This window comes from Melanerpes formicivorus, unplaced genomic scaffold (assembly GCF_026170545.1).
Source record: "Melanerpes formicivorus ecotype bairdi unplaced genomic scaffold, bMelFor1.0.p_v2 SCAF_47, whole genome shotgun sequence".
NCBI classification, from domain to species: domain Eukaryota; kingdom Metazoa; phylum Chordata; class Aves; order Piciformes; family Picidae; genus Melanerpes; species Melanerpes formicivorus.
In genome coordinates this window covers 3746621-3772708 of record NW_027142399.1, presented here as the reverse complement: position 1 = coordinate 3772708, position 26088 = coordinate 3746621, and the positions used below count along the sequence as shown (strand labels likewise).

The 26088-nt window shown below is 55.0% G+C and overlaps 1 protein-coding gene across 2 annotated transcripts in view; it reads left to right on the top strand.

The window, feature by feature from the left end:
• SNX19 (sorting nexin 19) overlaps positions 1–22791 on the top strand; it is a 32051-nt gene extending 9260 nt beyond the window's left edge. The window contains exons 8-11 of one of the 2 annotated variants that reach the window (XM_068160045.1): positions 2544–2673; positions 18041–18225; positions 19008–19095; positions 19726–22791. In XM_068160045.1, coding sequence (XP_068016146.1) covers positions 2544–2673; positions 18041–18225; positions 19008–19095; positions 19726–19852 — 530 coding nt within the window. In that variant the 3' untranslated portion in view covers positions 19853–22791. Of the gene's footprint in view, positions 1–2543; positions 2674–9187; positions 9244–18040; positions 18226–19007; positions 19096–19725 lie in introns of those variants that run through there. The other variant, XM_068160046.1, reaches the window with a different exon arrangement.
• The last annotated feature ends 3297 nt before the right edge of the window (positions 22792–26088 follow it).

Sequence of the window (26088 nt, the reverse complement as noted above, 5' to 3'; positions counted from 1 at the left end):
CCTCTGTTAAGGCTTCAGTTTATCTCCTTTGGAATCTCAAGAGCTCTGCAGCTGCAGACTCAGCTTGCAAGGTCTTTGCTTTGAGGACCTGCCTGGTGCACCTTGATTAGAGGGAAAGCCAACTGAGTTTTCCCAGTCCCCCTAGGTGAGCCAAAGATCCCTGGAATGGTTTGGGTTGGAAGGGACCTGAAAAGGTGGGACACCTCCCACCAGCCCAGGTTGCTCAGGGCCTCATCCAACCTGGCCTTGAACACCACCAGGGAGGGGGAACCCACAGCCTTCCTGGGCAACCTGTTGCAGTGGTTGCTTTGGTGTTTATTGTTATGGAAGTAACTTGGATGTTGGCTCAGCAGTGTCACTGTGAATCTTCACTGTGGTGCCCTCAGGAGTTTCTGCATGCAACAAGCCTGCTGGGGCCATGCTGCTTAAACTGCCAGTGCTACAAAACCAAGCTCTTGGGAGCTGAAACATGACCAGATGATGATTTCTTGGTAGCCTTGCATTAGCCTTGATTCAGCCATGCACTCTTAAAGGACTTTTGGATAGGTTTGATGGGAACAGCAAACCTCCTCCCAGCACAAGGAATGCTGTTCCTCTTTATCTGATGACAGATCCCTCCTCTGCAGCAGAGGGGTGGTGTGGCCTGTCAGAATGGTTACAAGATTGCCCTGAGCACAGGCACAAAGCATGTTCTCTGCTCTAGTTCTTGGAAGAGCTGAGCTCTATCAGCTGGAACTTCCCAAAAGCTTCACTCCAGTGGTTCCAGTTTGGCAGGCTCTGGCTGAAAGCACGTGCTTGTGACAGGATGGGGCTGGTGTTTTGAAAGCTAGCATGTGCTACCAGTGCAGGCTTTGGATGGGGTTGTTCTGGGGCTGCTAGGAAGCAGGGCTGGAGCTGGGAGGCCAGCCTGCAGAGCACAAAAGGGACAGGCAGGCCAGATTCGCTGGAGCCTACAGGAAATGGAATGTCAGTGATGTCAAATGCCTGCAGGTCTGTGAGGCTTTAGAGCCCAGACAGGGCAGGCTGGTCTGGCAGGGTGAGGGGAGGGAATGTCTGAGGGGCAGCTGGCTGAAAAGGCAACCGGTATCTGCTCACTGGGGGACTTCTCAGAAGAGGTTGGCCAGCAGCTCTCTGAGGAAGGGGACTTGGATGCTAAGGGAATAAACAGAGCTTGCTGGCCCTGCTCTTTGGTGGGGCTCTGGTTGAGCTGAACAGCCTACTCCTGTTTCTGCCCAGGGAAGACAGATCCCAAAGGGCAAAGCAAGCAAGGAGCACATTCTGCATGGCCCAGAGCAGGAGGTGCCAAGCACACTCATGTCTTTTCCAACTGAAACAGCCTGGAGTTCATTAGTCCAGGAGGGAAGGAGAGGTCCTGGGGTCCAGAATCCCTCTCCCCTTCACCTCCAGCAGTAAATCAGGCATGAACAGTCTTGTTGACTCCCTAGACATAGTGGTTGAAAGATCAAACCAAGATCAAGGGCAGAGGAGGGGAACCTGCTCTGTAGGAGCTCACTTTGCCAGCAGAGCCACCACAGTACCCTCAGGTTGGGGCACAGGCCTGGGATTGTTTGTCTCAGGCAGGCTTGTGGTACATAAGAGCTCCTTCATCATAAGAGGCTTTGGGGGCAAGCAGCATAAATCATGGAATGGTTTGGGGTGGAAGGAACCTTAAAGATCATCCAGTTCCAGCCCCCTGCCATGGGCAGGGACACCTCCCACCAGCCCAGGTGGCTCAAGGCCTCATCCAACCTGGCCTTGAACACCTCCAGGGAGGGGACATCCACAGCCTCCCTGGGCAACCTGTCCCAGAGTCTCCCCACCCTCATGCTAAAGAATTTCTTCCTGCTCTTCAGTCTGAATCTAAGCAACATTTCTCTAGCCAGCAGGATGTATTTACACTGCAGGCTCTGACATCCCCCTGAGGACTGGGGAGAGGTTTTGCTGTGCCAAATCTGTGTCAGCAGAGCTACCTGGGCCCGTGTGTGTGTTGGGGGGTGTCTTTAACTGCTGCCATCTGCTTTACCCAGATGTGGTTTGTCCACCTTCCTGCTCGGACCTGGATCTGCCACAGGGTGGCAGCCTGCAGACACCGACCCGAGGCTTGTGCCTGGAAACCTGCACCTTGGAAGAGGGAAAAGTGTTGGTGAAGACCAGGCAAAAAGTCCTCAGCAGTGTAGCTTTCTTCTGGCCACGGTCACTGCCTTCTTTCTCACCTGTTCTGGGCACTCTGCTATCCCTGTGCCTAGAATGGGGTTTGATCATTCCTTGGTTTAACTAAGCAGCAGCTAAGCTTTTGGAGCAGCCCTGTTCTGATCTGGTGCACTCCTTGGTAGGGAGCTTGGATGAAAGTGGGCATGAAAGAGTGGTTGGGGCAGGAGCCTGAGAGAGTGGGCTCCCCGGTCTGGCCGTGCCACAGAAGCAGAAGGAAAAGAGAGACAAGCAGGCTCTTGGAGACAGGAGCCAGCTTTGGATGATACTTTCCACCAAGTTTGCTTAAGCACAGAGTTGGCTTCTTCACCTGACCCTCCTCTTCCTCCTGCCAGACTCTGAAACAGCTTTGGCTGACCTGGCCCTGGATGTGCTTCGTCTGCTGCTGCTGGATCGCTGGAGCTGGCTGTGCACGGAGAACCTCCACAAGGTCTGCAACCTGCTCTTTGGGACCCTCATTCAAAGGTGAGGCCTCAGCAGCCAACCTCACAGCATTGCCCTTGACATCCCAGCCTGAAGTGGGGCTCTTGCCTGAACAGAGATAAGTGCACATCACACAACAAGGTTCTGCACAGGAGCTGTCAGGTTTCTGTAGAGGAAAGGTCTCAGAGACTTGCACCAGGAGCTCTTTGCCCCAGAAATCTAAGTGGGCAGCCTCCTGTCCTTTAACAACCAGGGAAAGGAAGGACCCAGCCCTGGAAATGGGAAGCTTCTTGCCTCATGAAAGGGAAAGAGTGCCCAGCTGCTTGGCTCTCCAGGGAGGGACAAGCCTCTGCTGGCCTCCTGGTATCTCACTGCTGAGGGGCTGAGCTTGTTCTTTGAGCAAAGGAGAACAAACAGGCACAGGGACCAGCAGCTTGTCAAGTAACAGCTTGGAATGCAGCCTCCTGGGGCCTTTGCTGTCTCTGGTCTGCAGTGGGCCAGCAGTGCCTGTGCCTTGGGCAGTGACCCACAGATATTTGGGATAAGCTTCCTTTCCAGCTGGCATGAGCTTGCCAAGCTCTTCTGGGGCCAGTGTCGCTGTGTGGTAAGGCACTGGGCCAAGGCACACAAACAGAGCATTTCTGGTGCCTTGTGTAGGTCAGTGACTATCACTAGCTGAGGATATGGTCCTTCAGAGGAAAAAGAAAGCCTTCCTGGAAGGGCTTGGGCTAGAGGGAGTCTCAGAGCAGTGCTTCTCCCTCTCCTGTGCCCTTTCTTCCCTCGCAGACATCCAAAGGCAGAATGTGCAGGGCAGCACATTGGAACCCAGCTGGTAATTTAAGCTGCCCTCAGCAGAGGTTGCCTGAAGCACTTTGAGGTCAGGGGCTGCTGGCCAGCACTCCAGAATCCCTTTCCTTGGGTGGAAGGAGGTGGGTGTTGCTCCCACTTCTCCAAAACAGGGGATGAGCTGGGAGGCAGTCCTTGTGTGTAAGCAGGGAGGTATGAGAGCTTGGAGCACGTCATCACCTCCTAATAAACCCTGTCCCAGGCCCCTGGGGAGCCTGCAGCCCCAGCACGTGGCTTTGGTATTTTCCACTAGAGAAGCTGTCAAACACCCCCCACATGCCTGCCTCTGCAAGCTGCAGGAGCTCCAGGAGCTGCTCTCTGCAAACCCCTGAAAGGAGCCTGCAGCACTGTGGGGCTTGGCCTCTTCTCCCTTGTATCAGATGACACAAGAGGAAATGGCCTCACCTTGAGTGTCTCCAGGCATGGGACCTCCAGCACCTCCCTGGGCAACCTGTTCCAGTCTGCCACCACAGTGTCTTTGCATCTGTCAGCCCTGCCATAGGGGTGCCTCCAGGGAGGGTTGTGGAACTCCCTGAAAGGAGGTTGGAGTGAGGTGGGGGTTGGTCTCTCCTCCCTAGTGTCAGGTGATAAAATGAGAGAGAACAGAGTAGGGCAGGGTAGGGCAGGGCAGGGTAGGGCAGGGTAGGGTAGGGCAAGGCAGGGTAGGGCAGGGTAGGGTAGGGTAGGATAGGGCAGGGTAGGGTAGAATAGGGCAGGATAGAACTAACCAGGTTGGAAAAGATCTTTGAGCTCATCAAGTCCAACCTATCACCCAGCACCATCTGATCAACTAAACCATGGCACCAAGAGCCTCATCCAGTCCCCTCTCAAACCCCTCCAGTGATGGTGACTCCACCGCCCCATTTAAATGGCCTCCAGCTGCCCCAGGGGAAGCTTAGGTTGGATACTAGGAAGAATTTCTTTGCTGCCAGAGTGGTCAGGCGTTGGCACAGGCTGCCCAGGGAGGTGGTGGAGTCCCCATGCCTGGAGGTGCTGAGGCACTGTGCTGCCATGGCACTCGGGGACGCGGTTCAGTGGCCGTGGTGGGGTTGGGCTGATGCTTGGACTGGGTGAGGTCCTTTCCAACCTGTGCAGCTCTGTGGCTCTCCCCAGCCTGGCAGCTGGGTGGCAGCTGGGCAGAGGGAGGCTTCATGACCGAAAAAGGGATTGTTAAGCCCAGAGGAGGCCCTGTGGGCAGGCTCCATCCCCCTGCAGCTCCTCCTGTTATGCAACAGGGAGTGAGCCTTTTCCGGCGCCGCCGGAGGAGCCGGGCGGAGGGGCTGGGAGCCTCGCCGGGAGTGGGGACAGCCCTGCAGCCAGGCAGAGCTTCCAGCAGCCTCCCCAGGCCTGTAAACAAACTCACTGCCCTGCTCCAGCTCTGCACCCTCCTTCTGTCCAGCTCTGCACCCTCCTTGTGTCCAGCTCTGCACCCTCCTTCTGTCCAGCTCTGCACCCTTCTTCTGTCCAGCTCTGCACCCTTCTTGTGTCCAGCTCTGCACCCTCCTTGTGTCCAGCTCTGCACCCTCCTTCTGTCCAGCTCTGCACCCTCCTTGTGTCCAGCTCTCACTTGCCATCCCACGGCATGGAAATGCAGATCCCTCTTTCCTGAGGAAGCTCCAACAGGGACCTGGCAGCAGAGGGGGAGGGGAGGTAGGTGGGGGCTGCTCTGGGCTCCAGGGGGGGTTGGTAGAAAAGCTTAAAAGCATTTGGAGAATCCATGTGCCTTTTTGGAGCCTTGTGAGTCAAAGCAGCATTAAAAATACCCAGCAAGCATCTGAGCCACGCCACAGCTGTGACCCCACACCCTGCCCCCAGTCTGTCCTGGGTGGCACAGTGGTCACTAGGTCAGGGGTCTGCTCCTGCCACAAGAGGATGGTGGCAGCCATGGAACTGGGATGACAGCCACTGGCTACCAGCTCAAAGTGCTTTGGAGATTCTCCCAGGCTCACATCTGCTTCCTCATCTTAAAGCAACCCTCCTCTGTGTGGACAGGCAGAGAGAATTGGGGCTGTTCAGCCTGGAGAATAGAAGGCTCTGGGGGGAGCTCAGAGCAGCCTTTCCAGTACCTGAAGTGGGCTACAGGAAAGCTGGGGAGGGGCTTTTGACAAGGGCTTGGAAGTGATAGGATGAGGAGCAACAGCTTTGAGCTGGAAAAGGGGACACTGAGACTGGAGAAATTCTTTATAGTGAGGGTGGGGAGACACTGGACCAGGCTGCTCAGAGAGGCTGTGGGTGCCCCCTCCCTGGAGGTGTTGAGGCCCTTGAGCAACCTGGTCTGGTGGAGGGTGGGCAAGACCATAGAGGCAGGATTGTCTTCAGCAGAGGTCTGTCAGCAAAGGTTCCAAGGGGGCTGCAGCTTGCTCTGGTGGCACATTTCCCATCTCTCCTTCAGCAGAGATGTGGCATGGTGCCCAGCCATTGCACACACACTGGCTGTGGGTGGGATAGTGCTGGGAGTTACTCCAGGCTGTCCTTGCCTTCTTGCTGTCATCTTGAGCTGGCCTTGGAGCCTGTGGATGTCAGGCCAGGGGTCACAGGCACTTGTGCAACTGCTGGAGTCAAGGAGCTCCTAGCTTCAGGGAATTGCTTGCTGGGTGGGTTTTTTCCTGGTATTTCTCTTACTTCTTCCTTGATCTCTGTGCCAACTGAACTGGCACAAAGACAGACCTTTGGCAAGCTCCTTGATCCCCTTGACTTGAAAGTGCCACCGGCATCTAGTGTTGCCTGACCCTCTTCAGTGCCCCTGAGTAAACCTGGCCAGCCAAGCACCTGCAGCCCTGGGTGTGCTGGGAATGTGCTGCCTATGGGCCAGCAGCTCTGCCCAGCCCTGGGGCCGTGTCCAGCAGCCATCGTGGTCAGCCAGACCTCATCTCGGTGCTGTGGGCTCAGCACAAAGCTGCTCTGTGCCTCTGGCACTCGGTGTCAGGGGGATCCTGGGGTGGGACAGGGCTGTGCACAGGCAGATGTTAGCTGCAGAGGCTCCCTGTAACCTCTCTCTGAGAAAGACTTTCAAAGTGAGGCTTGACTTGTGCTCCTCAGGTGCCTGGAGGACCATAGCATGGCAGGGGTGGGAAGGGACTTCTGGAGATCAAGTCCAGCACCCCTTGCTAAAGCAGGGTCACCCACAGCAGCTTGCCCAGGAGGTTTGGAATCTCTCCAGGGGAGACTCCCCAGCCTCTCTGGGCAGCCTGCTCCAGGCCTCCAGCAGCCTCACACCAAAGAAGTTTTTCCTTAGGCTCAAGTGAAACCTCCTGGGTTCTGGCTTGTACCCACTGCCCCTTCTCCTGTCACTGGCCACCATGAAAAGAGCCCAGCCCCATCCTCATGGCCTCCACCCTTTGGATAGTGAGCAGCACCGAGGAGATCTGCTCTCAGGCTGCTCCTCTCCAGGCTGAGCAGCCCCAGGTCTCTCAGCCTTTCCTCCAAAGAGATCCTCCAGGCCCCTCAGCATCCTCATGGCCCTCTGCTGGAATCTCTCCAGTAGTTCCCTGTCCCTCTTGGGCTGGGGAGCTCAGCACTGAACACAAGATTCCAGCTGTGGCATTGCCAGAGCAGAGTAGAAGGGAGGAGACCCTCCCTTGATGTGCTGACCACACTCCTCTCAGTGCCCCCCAGGAGACTCTTTGCCTTCCTGGCCACAAGGGTGCATTGGTGGCTCAGGCTGAACTTCTCCTCCAGCACTCCCAGCTCCTTCTCCAGAGCTGCTTTCCAGCAGGTCACCCCTCACCTGTACTGCTGCAGGGGGTTATTCCTCCCCAGGTTCAGGGCTCTGCACTTGCCCTGGTCAGACTTGATGAGGTTCTCCTCTGCCCAGGGCTCCAGGCTGTCCAGGAGAAGCTGGGAAGGTTCCCTGTGTGGCTGCTCCCCCCTTCCCTGGGCTTTGGATCTGGCAGGGAGGTGAGCAGCCCAGGCTTGGGCAGAGCCTCTGTGTTTGGCTGGCAGAAACAAGCTGTCAAACTGCAGTGGCAGAGCAGCTGGGGCAGCTACACCCATTTGGTGCTGTGGTTTGTCAGCTGGGAGAGCTGATTTAGGGATGTTTGGTAAGGACCTTTCTGACAGCACATCAAGTTGCTGTGCTGGCTGGCCCAAGGGCTTGGCAGCAAGTTGGAAGAGGCCTTGAGCAACCTGGGGAGACCTTAGTGCTGTCTACAACTACCTGAAGGGTGGCTGTAGCCAGGAGGGAGTTGATCTCTTCTCTCAAGCAGCCAGCACCAGAACAAGAGGACACAGTCTACAGGAAGTGGAGATACCACTATGAGAGTTTATTCTTTCAAGCTGCACCAGGAGAAGTTTAGGCTGGAGGTGAGGAGAAAGTTCCTCCCAGAGAGAGTTGTTAGCCATTGGGATGTGCTGCCCAGGGAGGTGGTGGAGTCCCCATCCCTGGAGGTGTTCAAGAGGGGATTGGATGTGGCACTTGGTGCCATGGTTTAGTCAGGAGGTCTGTGGTGACAGGTTGGACTTGATGAGCTTTGAGGTCTCTTCCAACCTTGGTGATTCTGTGATCTGGTGGAAGGTGTCCCTGCCCAGGGCAGGTGGGGTTGGAACCAGATGATCCTTGAGGTCTCCTTCCAGCCCTAACCATTCTGTGGCTCCCTGCATTGGTGTTTCCTTGCTGATGTGAGAGGCTGGCTGGCTGTGGAGGAGCCAACCTTATGGCATCTTGCTCTGGCCCTCAAAGCTGTGGGGAGCTGTAGAAGTCCCAGGGCTGTGGGATGGCAGTGAGAAAGGCCTTCAGGGCTCTGTGTGTCCTCATGTGTGGATGTAAAGTAAATAAAAGTCAGCTTGGAAACAGGCCTTGATTCAGTGGCCTCCAAGCACCTGGAAATCTTGGAGCTGCCTTGAAATCTCTGTCCCAAGCCCAAGTTTGGTTTCTTTCCCTCTTTTTCTAGAAGCAGCTCTCTTCCAAAAACAGCCACTAGAATGAAGCAAGCTCTCTGTGCTTTGATAACAATTGCAACATTATTTGAGCTGCCTGCCTCACTCTCTTGCCTTTTGATTCCCTTTCAACTGTCAAGATCCCTGCCAACTTTATTTCTCTTGCCTTTTCCCCCCCTCACCCCCCACCCTAGATTTAAAATACCCACCCAAACCTCCACCACTTCCTGTTTCAATCAGAGCAGACAAAGAAGAAAAGGGCTGAGGGGCCAGAATGTGTCCTTGCTGCTCTTCCTCCTCCCTGCCTTGGGAAGGGTTAATGGTGGGGTAGGGTTTTTTTTTGTTAGGTATTTTGATTCTGAAGTGGGCTTAATGAAGCAATCTGCTGTGAGCAGGACCTGGCTGAGACAGCCTGGCCTCTCCCCTGGGGCACTGCTGAGAGCTTAATTGGCTCAATAAATACTTGATGAAGATGTTATCGAAAGCAAAGGATGCTTTGTTGAACAATCAAGGGGCTTTGGGGCTTGGTTTCTCGGTTAATCACGCCGCTCTCTCTCCCCCTTTCCTGAGCCCCAGGGCGTGCCAGGGGGCTCTGACTTGAGAAGAGCAAAGAAAAACACAACAGAGCAGCTGGGTTAAGGCACAGCAGGGAGAAGGAGGCTGGGAGTTGGAGCCCTGGGTGTTTACAGGCCGGGCTTTTGCAGCAGGTGTCTTTCAGAGGGAGCAGCACGGAACAGCAGCCCCAGGGCAGTGCCCCAAAGCCCAGCCCTGAGCTGTGGTTTCAGCCCTGCAGGCAGCAGGGGATGAGCTGGTTTTCTTCCTCTTTGCCCCACAGGGCTTCTGCTCGGGCCAAGCAGGTAGAAAAACCCCCCTGGCCAGGCTGATGGAGGCATGCTGGATGCAAGTTGCCCTGGTGAGACCACGCCTGGAGCATTGTGTCCAGTTCTGGGCTCCCCAGGTCAAGAGGGACAGGGATACCCTGGGGAGCATCCAACAGAGGCTGTGAAGATGCTGAAGGGACTGCAGCATCTGTGTGAGGAGGAAAGGCTGAGGGACCTGGGGAAGAGCAGCCTGAGAGGAGATCTTGTGAATGTCTCCAAATGCCTGAAGGGTGAGGGGCAAGAAGAAGGGCTCAGGCTGTTGTCAGTGGTGTCCTGTGATAGGACAATGGGCACAAACTGGAACTCTGGAGGTTCCACCTCAACAGGAGGAGAAACTTCTTTACTGTGAGGGTGCTGGAGCCCTGGAGCAGGCTGCCCAGAGAGGTTGTGGACTCTCCTTCTCTGGAGACTTTCAAGACCCATCTGGATGCATTCCTGGGTGACCTGCCCTGGATGATCCTGCTCTGGCAGGGGGCTTGGACTTGGTGATCTCTGGAGGTCCCTTCTAGCCCCTACCATTCTGTCATTCTGTGAAATGCTACCAGTGTGAGCTCCTAGCAGCTCCATTTCTCTCTGGCTTCCTTTGGTGCCCTCAGGGGAATTGTGCTTGGGAGGTGCAGGGCTGGCAAGGCTCTCTGCTTGAGGGCAGGCACTTGGCCACTGCCTCCCTGGTCAAACACTTCACTGCCTGTGCTGGGGCAGGGGTACAGGACAAATTGTTCACAGCATCCACAACTGTAAACTTTTATAGGGCAGCAGGAGAGGAACATTTCCAGTAAGGAAAGTTTGCTTTGCTTATGTGTCTTGGGCCAGACTTTTGAAAGGACTCAGGATGCTTTGTGTTCTTTGATTTATGGAGGGATGCTTCTCTCTCACCTCCCCTCTCCTCTTCCCTCTCTCCCCTCTCCTCTTCCCTCTCTCCCCTCTCCTCTTCCCTCTCTCCCCTCTCCTCTTCCCTCTCTCCCCTCTCCTCTTCCCTCTCTCCCCTCTCCTCTTCCCTCTCTCCCCTCTCCTCTTCCCTCTCTCCCCTCTCCTCTTCCCTCTCTCCCCTCTCCTCTTCCCTCTCTCCCCTCTCCTCTTCCCTCTCTCCCCTCTCCTCTTCCCTCTCTCCCCTCTCCCCTTCTCTCTCTACAAGGGGTTTAACAACAGCCTGGAACAGACTCAGAAACTAAACCTGAATTGAAGCTCGAGGAAGAGAGGTTTAGACCAGAGATTAGGAAGACATTCTTGACAGTGAGGGTGGGGAGACACTGGAGCAGGTTGGTTGTGGATTTCCCCTTCCTGGAAGTGTTCAAGGCCAGGTTGGATGAGGCTTTGAGCAACCTGGGCTGGTGGGAGGTGTCCCTGCCTGTGGCAAGGGGGTTGGAGCTGGATGATCTTCAAGGCCCACTCCAACCCAACCCATTCTCTAAATCTTGGTGCTTGTAAGAGCCACAGAAGGCCCCAGGTATGCACCCCCCAGGCCTTGTTTCTCATTCCCAGGGCATTGCTACCGTTCCTGTCTTAATGGACCCTTCAGCTGACCTTGGAGTTCCAGCTTAAGCCTTGGCATTAAATGGGCTCTTTTTTAGCAGCCATTTCATTCCTTCACCAGCAGCTATTTAAAACAGAGGGGCCCTTACAACATGGACAAGTTATGCACCTCCAGACTGAGGTCCAGGACTTGTAGCCTTTGCAGTCTGGCTCTTTGCATTGGGCATTACCAAAGCATTTGAAAGTCTGAGCCTGGGGAGGTCACTTTCTATCTATTTCTGGGCCCTGTTGAAGTGTAAGGAGATGGTTCAGAGATAGGTTTGTTTTCCTTTCTTTCTTATTAAGGTTATTTCTTCATCAAATAGCAGAGTGGAAATAGTAGCTCATAAGCCATCCACCCCCCCCCCCCCCCCAAAAAAAAAACCTCCAAGGTAGATCTATTTGTGGTCCTTGCTGGATTTATTTCTACCTGTGTGTGCTTTCCATCTCAAATGCTTGGTCCTTTAATAGCACAGGAAAAAATCATCTGTGACCTGCTGGCAAAGGTCAGCCTTGGAGCAGCACATGTTTGGAGTTCTTGTGTGAGAAGTGTGAGCTGTTAGTCCTGACCCTGGGGCAACAAGTCTGCCATGGAAAGGCCAATTTGCCACAGACCTGGGGTTTGCTTGGGTGGGACTTGCCAGTGAAGCTTGGTCTGACCCTCCTTGAGTTGGTTGGCAGCACATTTGGTGGTTAGGTAATGGCTGGACTTCAGGATGCATGGAATGGGTTGGGTTGGAAGGGACCTTGAAGATCAGCCACTTGCAACCCCCCTGACAGAGGCAGGGACACCTCCCACCAGCCCAGGTTGCTCAGGGCCTCATCCAGCCTGACTTTGAACACCTGCAGGGGACATCCACAGCCTCCCTGGGCAACCTGTGCCAGTGTCTCCCCACTCCTCATCTCCAGCCTAAATCTCTCCTCTTCCAGCTTCAATCCACTCCCTCTCATCCTACACAGCACTACAGCAGGCTGCTCACAGCCACATCCAGCCTGGCCTTCAAAACCTCCAGGGATGAGGCTTCCACAACCTCCCTGGGCAACCTGTGCCAGTATCTCCCCCCCTCTCACTGTGAATAATCTTCAAGGTCTATTCCAACTGAACAGATTCTCTGCTTCTCCCCAGCTGTGAGAGCTGAGGGAATGACTTTGCTCCTCAGTGTTTAATGCTTGGTGCTGATGTGTGTCCCTGTGCTGTAGAAGTGCAGTGTGCATCCTCCAGAGTGGGTGGTGATGGTGACTTCACCAGGTTCAGGTGGAGAGAAAGGAGGAAAACTCTTGGTTGCAAGTTAACCCTGATCTGCTGCCTTGTCTGATGCCTGTCTGAGGGCAGATTGAGACTGGAGAGTAGGAAGAGTTGAGCCTGGAGATTAGGACCCTCAAATTTCATCTTGTCCTACCCCCCTGCAGCGAGCTGGGGCACCTCCAACTCTGATGGGGAAGTTGGCATCTTCTCTGTGGCTGTAGCACACATTTGGTGCAGGTGGGGCAAAGCCAGCCCTGGATCCTGCCCTTTGCTTCCTAAGGAAGGAAGTCAAGGAAGAGGAAGTCAAGGAGCTGCCAGACCAAGTCTAAACTCCCATCAAGGATGTTTTGCAGCTGTGGGAACTAAAACCTTGAAGCATAATCCCAGTTGGTGCACACTGGAGCAGATTTAGAGCTGTCAATTGCAGGTCCCCTTGCCTGGCTCTGGTGATTTGATGCAAATGAATGAGCTGGGAATGGTAAACTGTTTGTGTAGGACCCTCCAGCCCTTGTCACTTCTCAGCCCTCTCTTGAGCTGTCTGGAAACATCTGGTATCACACAGTATCACCAAGGCTGGAAGAGACCTCCAGGATCATCAAGTCCAACCTGGCACCACAGACCTCATGACTAAACCATGGCACCAAGTGTCACATCCAATCCCCTCTTGAACACCTCCAGGGATGGGGACTCCACCACCTCCCTGGGCAGCACATCCCAATGACCAATGACTCCCTCTGGGAAGAACTTTCTCCTCACCTCCAGCCTAAACTTCCCCTGGCACAGCTTGAGACTGTGTCCTCTTGTTCTGCTGCTGGCTGCCTGGGAGAAGAGACCAACCCCCTCCTGGCTACAACCACCTTTCAGGTAGCTGTAGAGGGCAATGAGGTCACCCCTGAGCCTCCTCTTCTCCAGGCTAAACAACCCCAGCTCCCTCAGCCTCTCCTCACAGGGCTGTGCTCAAGGCCTCTCCCCAGCCTTGTTGCCCTTCTCTGGACACCTTCAAGTCTCTCAATGTCCTTCTTAAACTGAAGGGCCCAGAACTGGACACAGGACTCAAGGTGTGGCCTAACCAATGCAGAGTACAGGGCACAATGACTGCTCCTGCTGGCCACACTATTCCTGATGCAGGCCAGGATGCCATTGGCCCTCTTGGCCACCTGGGCACACTGCTGGCTCATATTCAGGCAGCTGTCAATCAGCACCCCCAGGTCCCTCTCTGTTTGGCAGCTCTCAGCCACTCTGCCCCCAGCCTGTAGCTCTGCCTGGGGTTGTTGTGGCCAAAGTGCAGCCCCTGGCACTTGGACTTGTTCAATGCCATCCTGTTGGCCTCTGCCCATCTGTCCAGTCTGTCGAGGTCCCTCTGCAGAGCCCTTCAGCCCTCTAACTGACCAACATCTGCTCCTAACTTGGTGTCATCTGCAAACTTGCTGATGACTGACTCAATCCCCTCATCCAGATCATCAGTGAAGATGTTAAAGAGCACAGGGCCCAGCACTGATCCCTGGGGGACACCACTGGTGCCTGGCTGCCAGCTGGCTGTGGCACCATTCACCACCACTCTCTGGGCTCAGCCTCCAGCCGGTTCCTAACCCAGCTCAGAGTGCTGCTGTCCAGCAGTATCTTCTCAAAGCTCAGCTCTTCTGCTTGGGTTTTGGGGGCTGCTTTAGGAGCATTCCCAAGAAAGAAGCAAGCTTGTTGTGTGCCTCCTGCAGCCTTTGAGAGGCTGGTGAGTGAGTGTGGCTGAGATGCATTCCAAGCTGTCATTCAATCTGCTCTCCCTAGGTGCAGGGCTGGCCTGTTTGCAGCTCTGTCCCCAGGTCTCTCAACTTCTGTTGCTTGTCAACTGTTTTCTCAATTAGGAAGGCAGGTTGGGTAGGAAAACATGTTAATGAAAAAGCAGCTTAATGAAAGCTCTTGCCCCTGGAGGAGCCACAGTTCAACACTTTAATTTGCTTGGGGATGGCTGGAGGGTTTAATGTGATCCAGGGTGTTAAACTCTGCTGATGGCTGGAGATAAAAACCCTCTCAAGCTGTTGCAGTTCAAACATGGCCTTTTCCCCCCCCAGGCTGTGCTGTGACATTTTGTCCTCTAAGACAGGTAGAAGCTGTGCTTTGGACCTCTTGGAGCAGCTGCAGTACTTGAGGACCTTGGTGAGGCTGAGCATAAAAGCCATGGCTCCTCGTTGCCAGTGCTGTCACTGGCATCACCAGGGGCACTCAGAGATTCACTGAATGCTTTGGCTTGGAAGGGGCCTTGAAGATCAGCCAGTTCCAACCCCCCTGCCATGGGCAGGGACACCTTCCCCTAGCCCAAGTGGCTCAAAGCCTCATCCAACCTGGCCTTGAGCAGCTCCAGGGAGGGGGCATCCACATCCTCCCTGGGCAACCTGTGCCAGTGTCTCCCCACCCTCACTGGAAAGAATTCCTTCCTGTCTCCAGTCTCAATCTCCCCTCTTCCAGCTTCAATCTGTTCCCTTTCATCCTGTCACTACCAGCCCTTGTCAAAAGTCCCTCCCCAGCTTTCTTGCTGCCTCCCCAGCCTTCAGGCACATTTTGTGCTGGGCAATCACAGAGCCATAGAACTGTTGAGGTTGTAAGGGACCTTTGAGATCCTCAAGTCCAACCCCTCACCCAGAGCTCACCATCCCACCTCTGCTGCTAAGCCACTGCCACTAAACCACATCCCTCAGCACCACATCCATGTGTCTTGAACATCTCCAGGGATGGGGACTCCTCCACCTCCCTGGGCAGCCTGTTCCAGTGTCTGACAACCCTTTCTGGGAAGAAATTTTTCCTTATGTCAGCCTGAACCTCCCCTGGCACAACTTGAACTCATTTCCTCTTCTCCTGGCACTTGTTGCATGTGAGAAGAGGCTGACCCTGAGCTGGCACCAACCTCCTTGGAGGTAAAGAAGGAGCATGGTGTTGCCACCATGGCACTGATGCTGGCCAGCTCCCATTCTTTCACCCCTGGTTAATTTTGGGTGCTGCTGCAGGTTGCCACTGTGGCTTTGATGCTGGCCACTGGCCATTCCTTCACCCCTGGCTACCTGTAGGTGCTGCTGCAGGTTGCCACTGTGGCTTTGGTGGTGGCCCCTGGCCTTTCCTTCACCCCTGGCTGCCTTTAGGTGCTGCTGCAGGTCGCCCCTGCATCCTTGGCACTGGCCACTGCCCTTTCTTTCACCCCTGGCTGCCTTTAGGTGCTGCTGCAGGTTGCCACTGTGGCTTTGATGATGGCCACTATGGCTTTGATGCTGGCCACTGCCCTTTCTTTCACCCCTGGCTACTTTTAGGTGCTGCTGCAGGTTGCCACTATGGCTTTGATGCTGGCCAGCTCCCATTCCTTCACCCCTGGCTGCCTTTAGGTGCTGCTGCAGGTTGCCACTGTGGCTTTGATGATGGCCACTATGGCTTTGATGCTGGCCACTGCCCTTTCTTTCACCCCTGGCTACCTGTAGGTGCTGCTGCAGGTTGCCACTGTGGCTTTGATGGTGGCCACTGGCCTTTCCTTCACCCCTGGCTACCTGTAGGTGCTGCTGCAGGTTGCCACTGTGGCTTTGATGGTGGCCACTGGCCTTTCCTTCACCCCTGGCTGCCTTTAGGTGCTGCTGCAGGTTGCCACTGTGGCTTTGATGGTGGCCAGCTCCCATTCCTTCACCCCTGGCTACCTGTAGGTGCTGCTGCAGGTTGCCACTATGGCTTTGATGCTGGCCACTGGCCATCCCTTCACCCCTGGCTGCCTTTAGGTGCTGCTGCAGGTTGCCAGTGTGGCTTTGATGGTGGCCACTGTGGCTTTGATGCTGGCCACTGGCCATTCCTTCACCCCTGGCTACCTGTAGGTGCTGCTGCAGGTTGTCACTGTGGCTTTGACGCTGGCCAGGGGCCTTTCCTTCACCACTGGTTGCCTTTAGGTGCTGCTGCAGGTTGCCAGTGTGGCTTTGATGGTGACCAGCTCCCATTCCTTCACCCCTGGCTGCCTTTAGGTGCTGCTGCAGGTTGCCACTGTGGCTTTGATGATGACCAGCTCCCATTCCTTCACTCATGGCTATCCTTAGGTGCTGCTGCAGGTTGCCACTATGGCTTTGATGATGGCCACTGGCCTTTCCTTCACCCCTGGCTGCCTTTAGGTGCTGCTGCAGGTTGCCAGTGTGGCTTTGATGGTGGCCACTATGGCTTTGATGATGGCCACTGCCCTTTCTTTCACCCCTGGCTGCCTTTAGGTGCTGCTGCAGGTTGCCACTATGGCTTTGATGATGGCCACTGGCCTTTCCTTCACCCCTGGCTGCCTTTAGGTGCTGCTGCAGGTTGCCACTATGGCTTTGATGATGGCCACTGGCCTTTCCTTCACCCCTGGCTGCCTTTAGGTGCTGCTGCAGGTTGCCAGTGTGGCTTTGATGGTGGCCACTGTGGCTTTGATGATGGCCACTGGCCTTTCCTTCACCCCTGGCTGCCTTAGGTGCTGCTGCAGGCCGCCCCTGCATCCTTGGCGCTGGCCACTGGCCGTCCCTTCCCCGCTGGCTCCCGCGAGGTGCTGCTGTTGCCACCTCTGCCCTCAGGCTGTGCTGGGTGCAGGGGGAAGGAGAGTGCTGGCCCTGTGGCTGGCCCCAGAGGAATGCAGACAGTCTGGCAGAGCGCAGGTTAAATAAAGTTTGCCTTGGCAGGACCTGCGCGCTTGGCCGGGCCGGGAGCTGCCGGGGCGTAGCGGTGAGGGAATTGCAAGCACGAGCCCCAGCTGCCAAGAGGAGCGGGGCTCTTGGCCCTGCTTGTGGCCTCCTCTCCTCAGGGACTCCTTGAAGGGCTGGGTGAAGTCGGGAGCCTGTTCCCTGCCCCGTGGCCGCTCTCCGCTCCCGCTGCGGGCGAGGGCAGCGAGCCGGCGGCGCTGCGCCGCCCGGCCCTGGGCTTGCTGAATCCATGGGAGCCTTGCAGCTGGCCTTGGTGGCACCAGGGATTCGTCTGCTGGCCTCTGCTTGTTCTGAGGGGCAAGATTTTAAGCAGTGTTGAGCTGTGGCTGGCTGCCGTGGCTCTTGCTGCTGCACAGGGAAGGGATTTCACCTGTTGATGCAGCAGGCTCTTCCCAGCCGGTGGTGTGGACTCATCTCCCCCATGGAGGCTGCAGAGCCCTCCAGGCCTCCCACAGCCTTGGGATGTGCAAGCTGTTCTCCTCCTAAAGAGCAGAGCCTTGGCTGCCCAGCAGTTTGTTGGCAGGTACCTAACTCTGCTTTTAATAGCTGGGCTGTGGGGTGGGAGTGGAGCTGGTTTCACTGCCTGCCACCAGACGGAGCAGGGCTTGGCAGCGGGGAAGCAGGGGGCTGAGAGGAGCGGAAAGCAGCAGGATGTTTGTGCCTTGCCATCCTGGGAGCGTGTGTTTGGGTCTCCAGGCAAGACAGCCTTGGCTCTTTGGGTAGCAGAAGGACTGATGAGGGGAGCACTGGTTGCCAGACCACGCTGCTGTCCTTGCAGGCAGTCCCAGAGAGCTGCTGCAGAACTAAACCACCAATTTTGGTGGTTCTCCCAGCTCTGTCTCCTCTCTGCCATCTGCTCATGTATGGACATAGCTCAGGAGGCTAAGGCCAGGCACATCCCTTAGCTGTGCTCCCTGCAGGGTTGCTCACTTGGTCTCCTGCAGGCAGAAGGGTGGTGGAGCTTTTCATGGCTTTTGCTTTTCACTGTGCCTTTGCTTTCGTGTTCTGCTTGTCAGATGGACAGCACTGACATACTGCTGGTGCACAGGGAAGCTCAGCTCATGAAGACTTAGGAAAATATTTAACATAAGGACTTGGGAAATGCATGTTGACTCAGCCAGCAAGCTGATTTTATTCCCTCCAAGGGCCTCTGAATCAGCAGAGAGCTCCTGAGTCACCGTCCCTGGAGGTGTTCAGGAGGGGATTGGACGTGGCACTGGGTGCCATGGTTTAGTCATGAGGGCTGTGGTGACAGGTTGGACTTGATGATCTCTGAGGTCCCTTCCAACCTTGGTGATTCTGTGAGCTGGTACCAAGCTTGATTTTTGCCCCCCCTGCCATTTCCCTTTCTCTCCATCTGCCCACAGGTGGCTGGAAGTCCAAGTGGTTAACCTGACCTGCACCCAGCGTTGGGTCCAGTACCTCCAGTTGCTCCAGGAATCCATCTGGCCTGGAGGAGTTTTGCCAGCAGTGCCTAAACCAGCCAGGACAGAGGAACAGAAGAAAGCAGCAGCAGAGCAAGCCCTGCAGAGCCTGATGGGGATCTTGCCTAGTGAGTGTGCCCCAGGGATGTGGCAGCTGCCCTTGAGGCAGGGGCAGTGAGGGTGGCTGGGGAGCCCTCCAGTGCATTGGCATCGCTGGGAGTGTTCTTAAACACAGAGATGGAGCCTGCTCATGCTGAGGCAGTGGGAAACATTTGTGACCCTGGAGGTCTGAATGGTTTCCTGCAAGCAAACCCCCCAGTTTCCCAGTTCTAGATAGCTTGCATAAGTGTTTGGGGAGCAGCAGAGCTCAGAGGGAAAGGACACGTGCTGGCGATTCCCAGATGCAAAGTGGCCTCGTCCCCTGTGCTGCTGCTTCCTGCTGAGCCACTTCCAAGAAGGTAGGGCTCAGGCAAGGCAGTGCCACCCTGTGCTCCCCCCTGCTGCCAAAGAGCACCACTGCTGGGAAGATTCTTAAGGCAAAGCCTTTGGCTTTTCCACTGGACTGACACCATGAGCCCAGCTGCAGTGGATTTCCCTCTCTTGAAGTCTGACACCAGGACCTTTGGCATTAAAGCAGCTGCTGCCTAATCCATGTGAGTGCAGACTGAACTTTTAACTCCTTGCTGCAGCTTCAGGGGCCCTCACTGTCCTTTGGGGATATGCTCTTCCAGCCTGGAATAACTTTCCTGGCACTGTCCCTGGCTGGTTTCTGGCATGGTCATGTTGGCCATGAGATGCCTGAGGCTTAGAGCATCATCAGGAACTTTGATTTAGTACCCACCAGCAGAAGCCTGACCCTGTTGCACTGCTGTGTGCAAGTGCACAGTTCCTAAAGCTTTGTCTCTGACAGGTGTAATCCAAGAAGTCCTTGGGACCAGTAAATGTCAGATGAGCTGGAAGCTGGTACTGGAGTCCCTGGGCCAGCCTGTGATAAACAGGTAAGTGGATTTATGGTCTCTTTTTCCCTGCTAGCTTTTGTGGTGGGGTCTGTAAGCTACAGGCAGAGCTTCACCAAGAGATTCTTGCTGCCAGCCTCCTGGCACAGGACGTATCTGGCTAATCATCCCAGATTTATACTAGCAGAGGGCATCTGGCTTGCTTATTATGAAGGTGCATGTCTAGGACCTTGGTCTGGCTGGAGATTATTGAGCCAGTCCTGTTAATTAGGTTGCTGGGCCTGCTTGGTTGTGGCTGTCAGAGGGAAGAAGACAAACCCTGCTTTGGTTTGCTGTTTGGAGAGGAGCTTGGGGGGCTGCAGAGCTGTGCAGACAGTGTTCCTCTGGGTGCCCATCACCCTGTGTTTGGAAAGCAGTGGGTTTGTTTAGCTGCAGGGCAGTGCATGTGCCACCCCACTCCAGAAGATGCATTTGTGTGTGCACAGGGGGAAAACCCAACCCTGAACCATCCCTTGAACCAATTCTTCTAGCACACAAAGCCTTTTGTCTTTCCCCTGCCGGCAGCCAGAATCCACCTTCTGTACCTGAGCTTTGCCTTTTGCCTGCCTGGAGCCTTTCTCCCTGCTCTGCTGGGCCCTGACCAGCCTAAGCCCTCTCTTCTCTTCATTTCAGGCACCTGGTTTTCTGCCTCTTGGATATTGTGCTGGAGTTCTTGGTTGTGAAGGGCTGCAGCGATGAGCTTGAGACCGCAGCTGTCGCGCCATCTGCCTCCGGAGGCCTGGAGCAAGCAGCGCACTGACCTGGCTGCTGCAGCCAGCAGTGGAGGAGAGCAGCAGCCACAGGCATGGGCTGATTTGATTTCCAGGGCTTACTGAACATGTCTGGGAGCTTCTTGCAAAGCAATTGTTCCAGCCAGTGCTACATGGGGCTGCTTCCAGGCTTCTCTGGTTTGGCTGGGTAATGGATTGAGCCCAGCGTCAGAGGCTGAGGATGGTTTTCTGCCGTGTAGCATCTGCTCTGTTGTTGACCTGATGGAGAGCCTGGAATGAAGATGCCTGACCTCTGCTGAGCTGGAGAGTTGGAGAAGGATATGGAGGCTGCCCACAAATCCTGCTTTCTTGCCCCACTTTCCTGAACATCTAAAGGCAGGCAGCACATCAGGTGTGCTTCCGTGGCTTCAGCTGGCGCTGGCGTGTGGAGACTTGATGGGATGGTGTCTTGTTGGTAGAAGTTGATAGAGGCCTCTCCAGGGCAGGTCACGGGAAAAACAAGTGCTAGCCCTCCTCTCTAAGCAGCCTGCCCTGTGCCTACACCAGCATCATCCATTTTACCAGAAGGAAGATGGAGAGAGAATGGAGAGGTGGAGATGCGCTGGCAGCCCTGAAGTCAACATCAAAGACCCACTTTTGGAAGCAGTGCAGAACTCAGGGCTGCTGTCCTGCAGCTGGGACAAAATGAGCTGCTTCCCCCTGCCTCTGCACTGACATGGTCTTGTTGTGGCATCTCTTGCTGACTGAACATCAGGATGTAAGCAGGTTAGGCTGTGGTCCTGCAAAAGAGACTTATTCCCAGGCTGAAGAGCAGTGGCTTAGCTGGACCCCAGAGGACTCTGCATGTTGCCTGCTGAGCCATGTTTTAGTCCCAGAGGCTGCCAGGGGGAAGGCACAGAACTGAAATACTGCTGACCCATGTGTGACCCAGCAAGGAAATCACCTCCCACACAGAGTGTTGGTCACAGCAAGCTGGGGAAGGAAGTGAGCACCTCTGAACCCAGGAGGAACTCCAGATGAGTCATGGGCAGCCACAGAGATGGGCTTGAGAGCCCCACCTGGGCTCTGGGGTCGATTGTTCTGTCCCCAGGCTTTGCTATGCCACCAGGCTTTGCTATGCCTACTATTGCAGCAGCTGTGTGCAGAGGGCTCTAGCCAGCTTGCCAGGTCACCATGCCCAGTGCCACCCAGCACACTGAGTTGGCAGCTGCTTTTCCAGGTCATCCAAGGCTTGAGTGGGTTTGTCAGGTTTGTGGCAGGACAAATGGACATGGAGAACATGCACCAACAGCCTGGTTTGGTGACCTGTTCTGGTGTACTTCCTGGGAGAAACAGCAGCTGCCCAGAGCTGGACTTGGCTGGTCAAGGAGATGCTGCTCCTGGTGTTGTCTGCAGATTAAAGCACTTTGAAGAGGAGACTTCCAACAGGGAAGTGTGCAGGATCATGACTAGTTTCCATGTTACAGGACAGGCATTTCATGCAGCCTGCTGTTTCTTGGAGCTGGATACTCTGTGGCCTGGTTGGAGGGAAGATGATGTAACTCCAACATGCCTACTGCTGGAAGCAGAGACTCTGCTCCTTTCAGAGGCAGCTGCTTAATAATGGCCCCACAGTGGTGTGTGCTGCTTTGTGCTTCTGCTGTGTGTTGTGTGCTTAGCTTGCTGCCAGCATTTTTAGGGAGCTCCAAGGACATCCCAAGACGAGGCAGAGCCCAATGTAATGAAGCAAAACAGTTGTGCATGGCTTCTCAGAGCCAGTTCTCAGCAGTGGCACTTGTGAGCTGGGGGTGGCCCTGCCACCTGCCTGGAAAAGAAGGGAGCAGGGGTGTTAAGTAGCTTAAGAGTGCAGTTGGAGAAGGCTTCATATGGGATAATCCCCAGTGGCCAAGCAGCAGGCTGGGAAGCAGGACTCCCACACATCCTCTCCTTGGAGTAGCTGCTCCACTCTGTCCTTCACTGCCAGGCTCCTGTTTCCCTCCTTTTACCTACTCCTTCCATTTCCTAATCACCTGTCTTGAGGAGAGGGCAGCAGAGGCAGCAGCCATCAGCCAGGGCTGATGGAGCTTGCCCCTGTTGTGCTTGGTGGCCTCCCAGGCACTCTTGGTGTGCTTGCTTGCTCTTGCTTCCTCATTAATTTGCTGGCTTTGGAGCTCCAAGATTGTAGTCTGTCACTGATTAGGGATATCATTAAGAGACTGCCTGCAAAGGATCATTCAGGAACACACACTGCAAGCTGGGCACTGCCAGCTCCCCGTGGGGGCAGAGGTCTGGCACAGTCCTTACACTGGATGTGATGTTGGAAGAAGCAGCTATGGCTTTCCTGGGAAGCCCCAGCAAAACCCTGCCTTTAACCCTGACCTCTGACATCATGTGAGTCACTCCATAGTCAATCCTTGTGATGGAAATCATCTCTGCTGGCAGGCTCCAAGGAGCATAGCCTGAGAGCTGGGGCTTTGCTGGGCTGCTGTGACAATCATTTGTGCTTGGTCTCGCTGCCTGGGGTCTCCATCTCCTGCACTTTCACACAGGGACCTCAGAGCCTGCACTCTGCAGACTCCCTCGGTGAAGCAGCAGCAGTTTACCAGGGGAGAAGCTGGGGCAGGGGAGATGAGGCAGATTTACTTGCAGACTCTGAAGTCAGCAGCAGAGTTGGGGACAAACCCCAGGACTTTGGATTGCAGAGTCTTAGTTTTAATCCCCCAGACCTCCCTTTCTTCTCTTAAAGTGAGGAAAAGCAGCACCCAGGCTTGCCAGAGCCCTTTCTCATGCTCTCACTGGCTAAGCTTCAAGCTCCCATTCTCTCCTTCATGGATCTTAGTCCATTCTCACAGCTGAGGTGAAGCTGCCCAGGAGCAGTGCAGGAACAAGGAGCCCTTCTCTCTCTCTCTCTCTTTCTCTCTCTCTCCCCCCCTCTTGTTGTTAGGGAATCCAAAATCCAATAAAAAGCTCAGCTCTCTTCCTGCTGCCAGTTCTTTGCCTCACTGTGATTTGGGGATTAGATTCAGCAGGACAGTGGCAAAGGCAAAATTCTCCAGTCAGGTGGGCTGCAAGTTTTTCACTGCCCTTGGACTGAGACTAGGAACCCCACTTTGGTCAAACAAACCAGGCCAACAAAACAACTTCTGAGTCACTCTCTCTGTGTCTGTTCCCAGCCAGCTCCCTTTCTTCTGCAGGGATTTGTGCAGAAGGCTCAAGCCACCTCTGCCTAAAGGGGGAAAGAGGTGAGAGCAGCCAGGCTGGAGCTCAAGAACAAGCTGCAGGCTTCTGTATGGAGCAGAACATGATTCAGGTGGGTTCTCAGCTCTCTGCATCCTGCTGGAGACACTTGTTCTGCTTCCAGCCCACCCCTTGCTGACTGTGTGGCATCAAGGAACACATTTCATCACCCCCCTGCCTCAGCTTCCCTGGAAGGAGAGGCTGCTGGTGTGTGTCTGTAACAGCAGAGTGCAGTGATCCAGAGCTTCAGGGCACCACTGGAAGCTAAATCATTGGCTGTGGTGTTGAACCAGAGCTTGCTCTTGATGGTTTGGGGGATAAGGGAGTGTCACCATGCCCTGTTGCATCTCCTGTGTTCAAACCCTTGTGTCAGCAGCTAGTGTGGGTGCAGGTCTTCAGGTCTGTGTAGAAAAGCCCTGTGTTGGAAACCTGGTTTTGTTGTTAAATGGGGAGCAAAGTGGTGGTGGTGGTGCTCCCAAGCACCTGTGGCTCTTGTTCTGTGGACAATAATACTCAGTTTCAAACATGTCTCTGTCTTTGGGTTTGGAATTCACCTTTGCCAAGACACTGCCCCCTGAGACGGGGAAGAGTGAGTAGGGTGGAGGCAAGAAAGCCCAAGTGGGAGTGGGAAGAGGGCAGCAGGCACCTCCCTTGAGTGTCCTAAACTGCCAGGCTGGGGCAGCAGGGCTGGTGGCAGTGGGCCTGAAATGGTGATCTGCCCTCCTGGCACACAGTGGCATAGGAAAGACCAAGTCTGTAGTAGCTTGGGCAGAAGTAGGAGCAGTTTTCCCATCTCTGGTAGCTTCAGCTTCTAGCTCCCTGAGAAGCCAACTTCTTGATTTAGGCTTTGCAGTGAGTGTGAAACCAGAGGAGCAACGTGGAGATCTCAACATGAGCTGGCAGTGGTCACTGGCAGCTCAGGAGGCAGCTGTGTGCTGGGCTGCATCCCAAGCAGTGAGAGTAGCAGCACAGGGAGGGGATTCTGCCCCTCTGCTCTGCTCTGCTCTGCTCAGACCCCACCTGCAGCACTGCCTCCAGCTCTGGTGTCCTCAGCATAAGAAGGACACAGAGCTGGTGGAGTGAGTCCAGAGGAGGGTCACAAAGATGATCCAAGGGCTGAAGCACCTCTGCTGTGAGAACAGGCTGAGGGAGCTGGGTGGTGTTCAGCCTGGAGAAGAGAAGACTCTGAGGGGACCTTAGAGCTGCCTGAAGGGTACAGGAAGGCTGGGGAGGGACTTTTTACAAGGGCTTGTGGTGACAGGATGAGAGACAATGGCTTTAAGCTGGAAGAGGGGAGATTTAGGCTGGAAATTAGGAAGAAATTCTTGACATTGAGGGTGGGGAGACACTGGAACAGGTTGGCTGTGGGTTTCCCCTTCCTGGTGGTGTTCAAAGCCATGCTGGATGAGGCCTTGAGCAAACCTGGGATAGTGGGAGGTGTCCCTGCCCATGGCAGAGGGGCTGGAACTGGATGATCTTCACAACCCTTTCCAACCCAAACCATTCTATGAAGCTATGAATCTTTGGATATTCTCCTGGAAGAAAGTGGAAGACACCTGGAGGAGCAGGGCCTTGTGCAGCCTCATCATCATCAAGTGCCAGGTTCTGCACATTGGCCACAGCAACCCCAGGCAGAGCTACAGGCTGGGGTCAGAGTGGCTGAGAGCAGCCAGGCAGAGAGGGACCTGGGGGTGCTGGTTGATGGTAGGATGAACATGAGCCTGCAGTGTGCCCAGGTGGCCAGGAGGGCCAATGGCATCCTGGCCTGCATCAGGAACAGTGTGGCCAGCAGGAGCAGGGAGGTCATTGTGCCCCTGTACACTGCACTGGTTAGGCCACACCTCGAGTCCTGTGTCCAGTTCTGAGCTCCTCAGTTTAGGAAGGAGGTTGACTTGCTGGAACAAGTCCAGAGAAGGGCAACAAAGTTGGTGATGGGTTTGGAACACAACCCTGTGAGGAGAGGCTGAGGGAGCTGGGGTTGCTTAGCCTGGAGAGGAGGAGACTCAGGGGTGACCTTATTGCTCTCTACAACTACCTGAAGGGGAGTTGTAAACAGGCAGAGGTTGGTCTCTTCTCCCAGGCAGCCAGCACCAGAACAAGAGGACACAGTCTCAGGCTGCACCAGGGGAGGTTCAGGCTGGAGGTCAGGAGGAAGTTCTACACAGAGAGAGAGAGATTGGCCATTGGGATGTGCTGCCTGGGGAGGTGGTGGAGTCACCATCCCTGGAGGTGTTCAGGAGGAGATTTGACAGGGTGCTTGGTTACATGGGTTAGTTGGTTGGGTGGTGTTGGATGATAGGTTGGACTCAATGATCTTGGAGGTCTCTTCCAACGTGGTTTATTCTAGTCTATTCTATTCTACATCTGCACCTCCCTTGGGCACTGCTGCTTGGGAAGTTCCCCTTGACACCGATGCTGGGGGAGGAAAGCTGGTAAGTCAAGGCTGGCTGAAAAAGAGAAACTCCACAGGAGAGCTGAAATATTGCATGGACAGAAAAGCAGAAGGGGGAGAATTAAAACCTGATACAAGGAGTGCTTGGGTCATGTATTATTGTGGATTAGCTCTGCCACAGCGAGATCCTCTACACCCTATGAAATCCATTACCTACAAGCCAGTGAACATTTGTCCAGCACATGATGCAGGGATGGGAGCTGCAGCCAAGTTCCCCTGTATAATATCCACCCCAGGGTAGATTGGGCCAGTTCCAGGGTCAACAGCCAGAGGATTAAACATTTATCTCTGCAGAGCAGTGGATAATTAATACCAGATCGAAGTGGGGGCTGTGCTCCCTTGCCTGCTGCTCTTATTTGGCTTTCTTGCCTGGAGGTGCCTTGGGGGGAGGGGGGTGCATGATCTCTCTGTGCTGCAAGGTGCAGGGCTTGCCTTGCAGCAGAGCACCAGCAGCTCCAGTGCTGTGCACTGGGATTCATAGAGTGGTTTGGGTTGGAAGGGACATTGAAGATCATCTTGTTCCTAACCCCCTGCCATGGGCAGGGACACCTTCCCCTAGACCAGATTGCTCAAGGCCTCATCCAGCCTGGCCTTGAA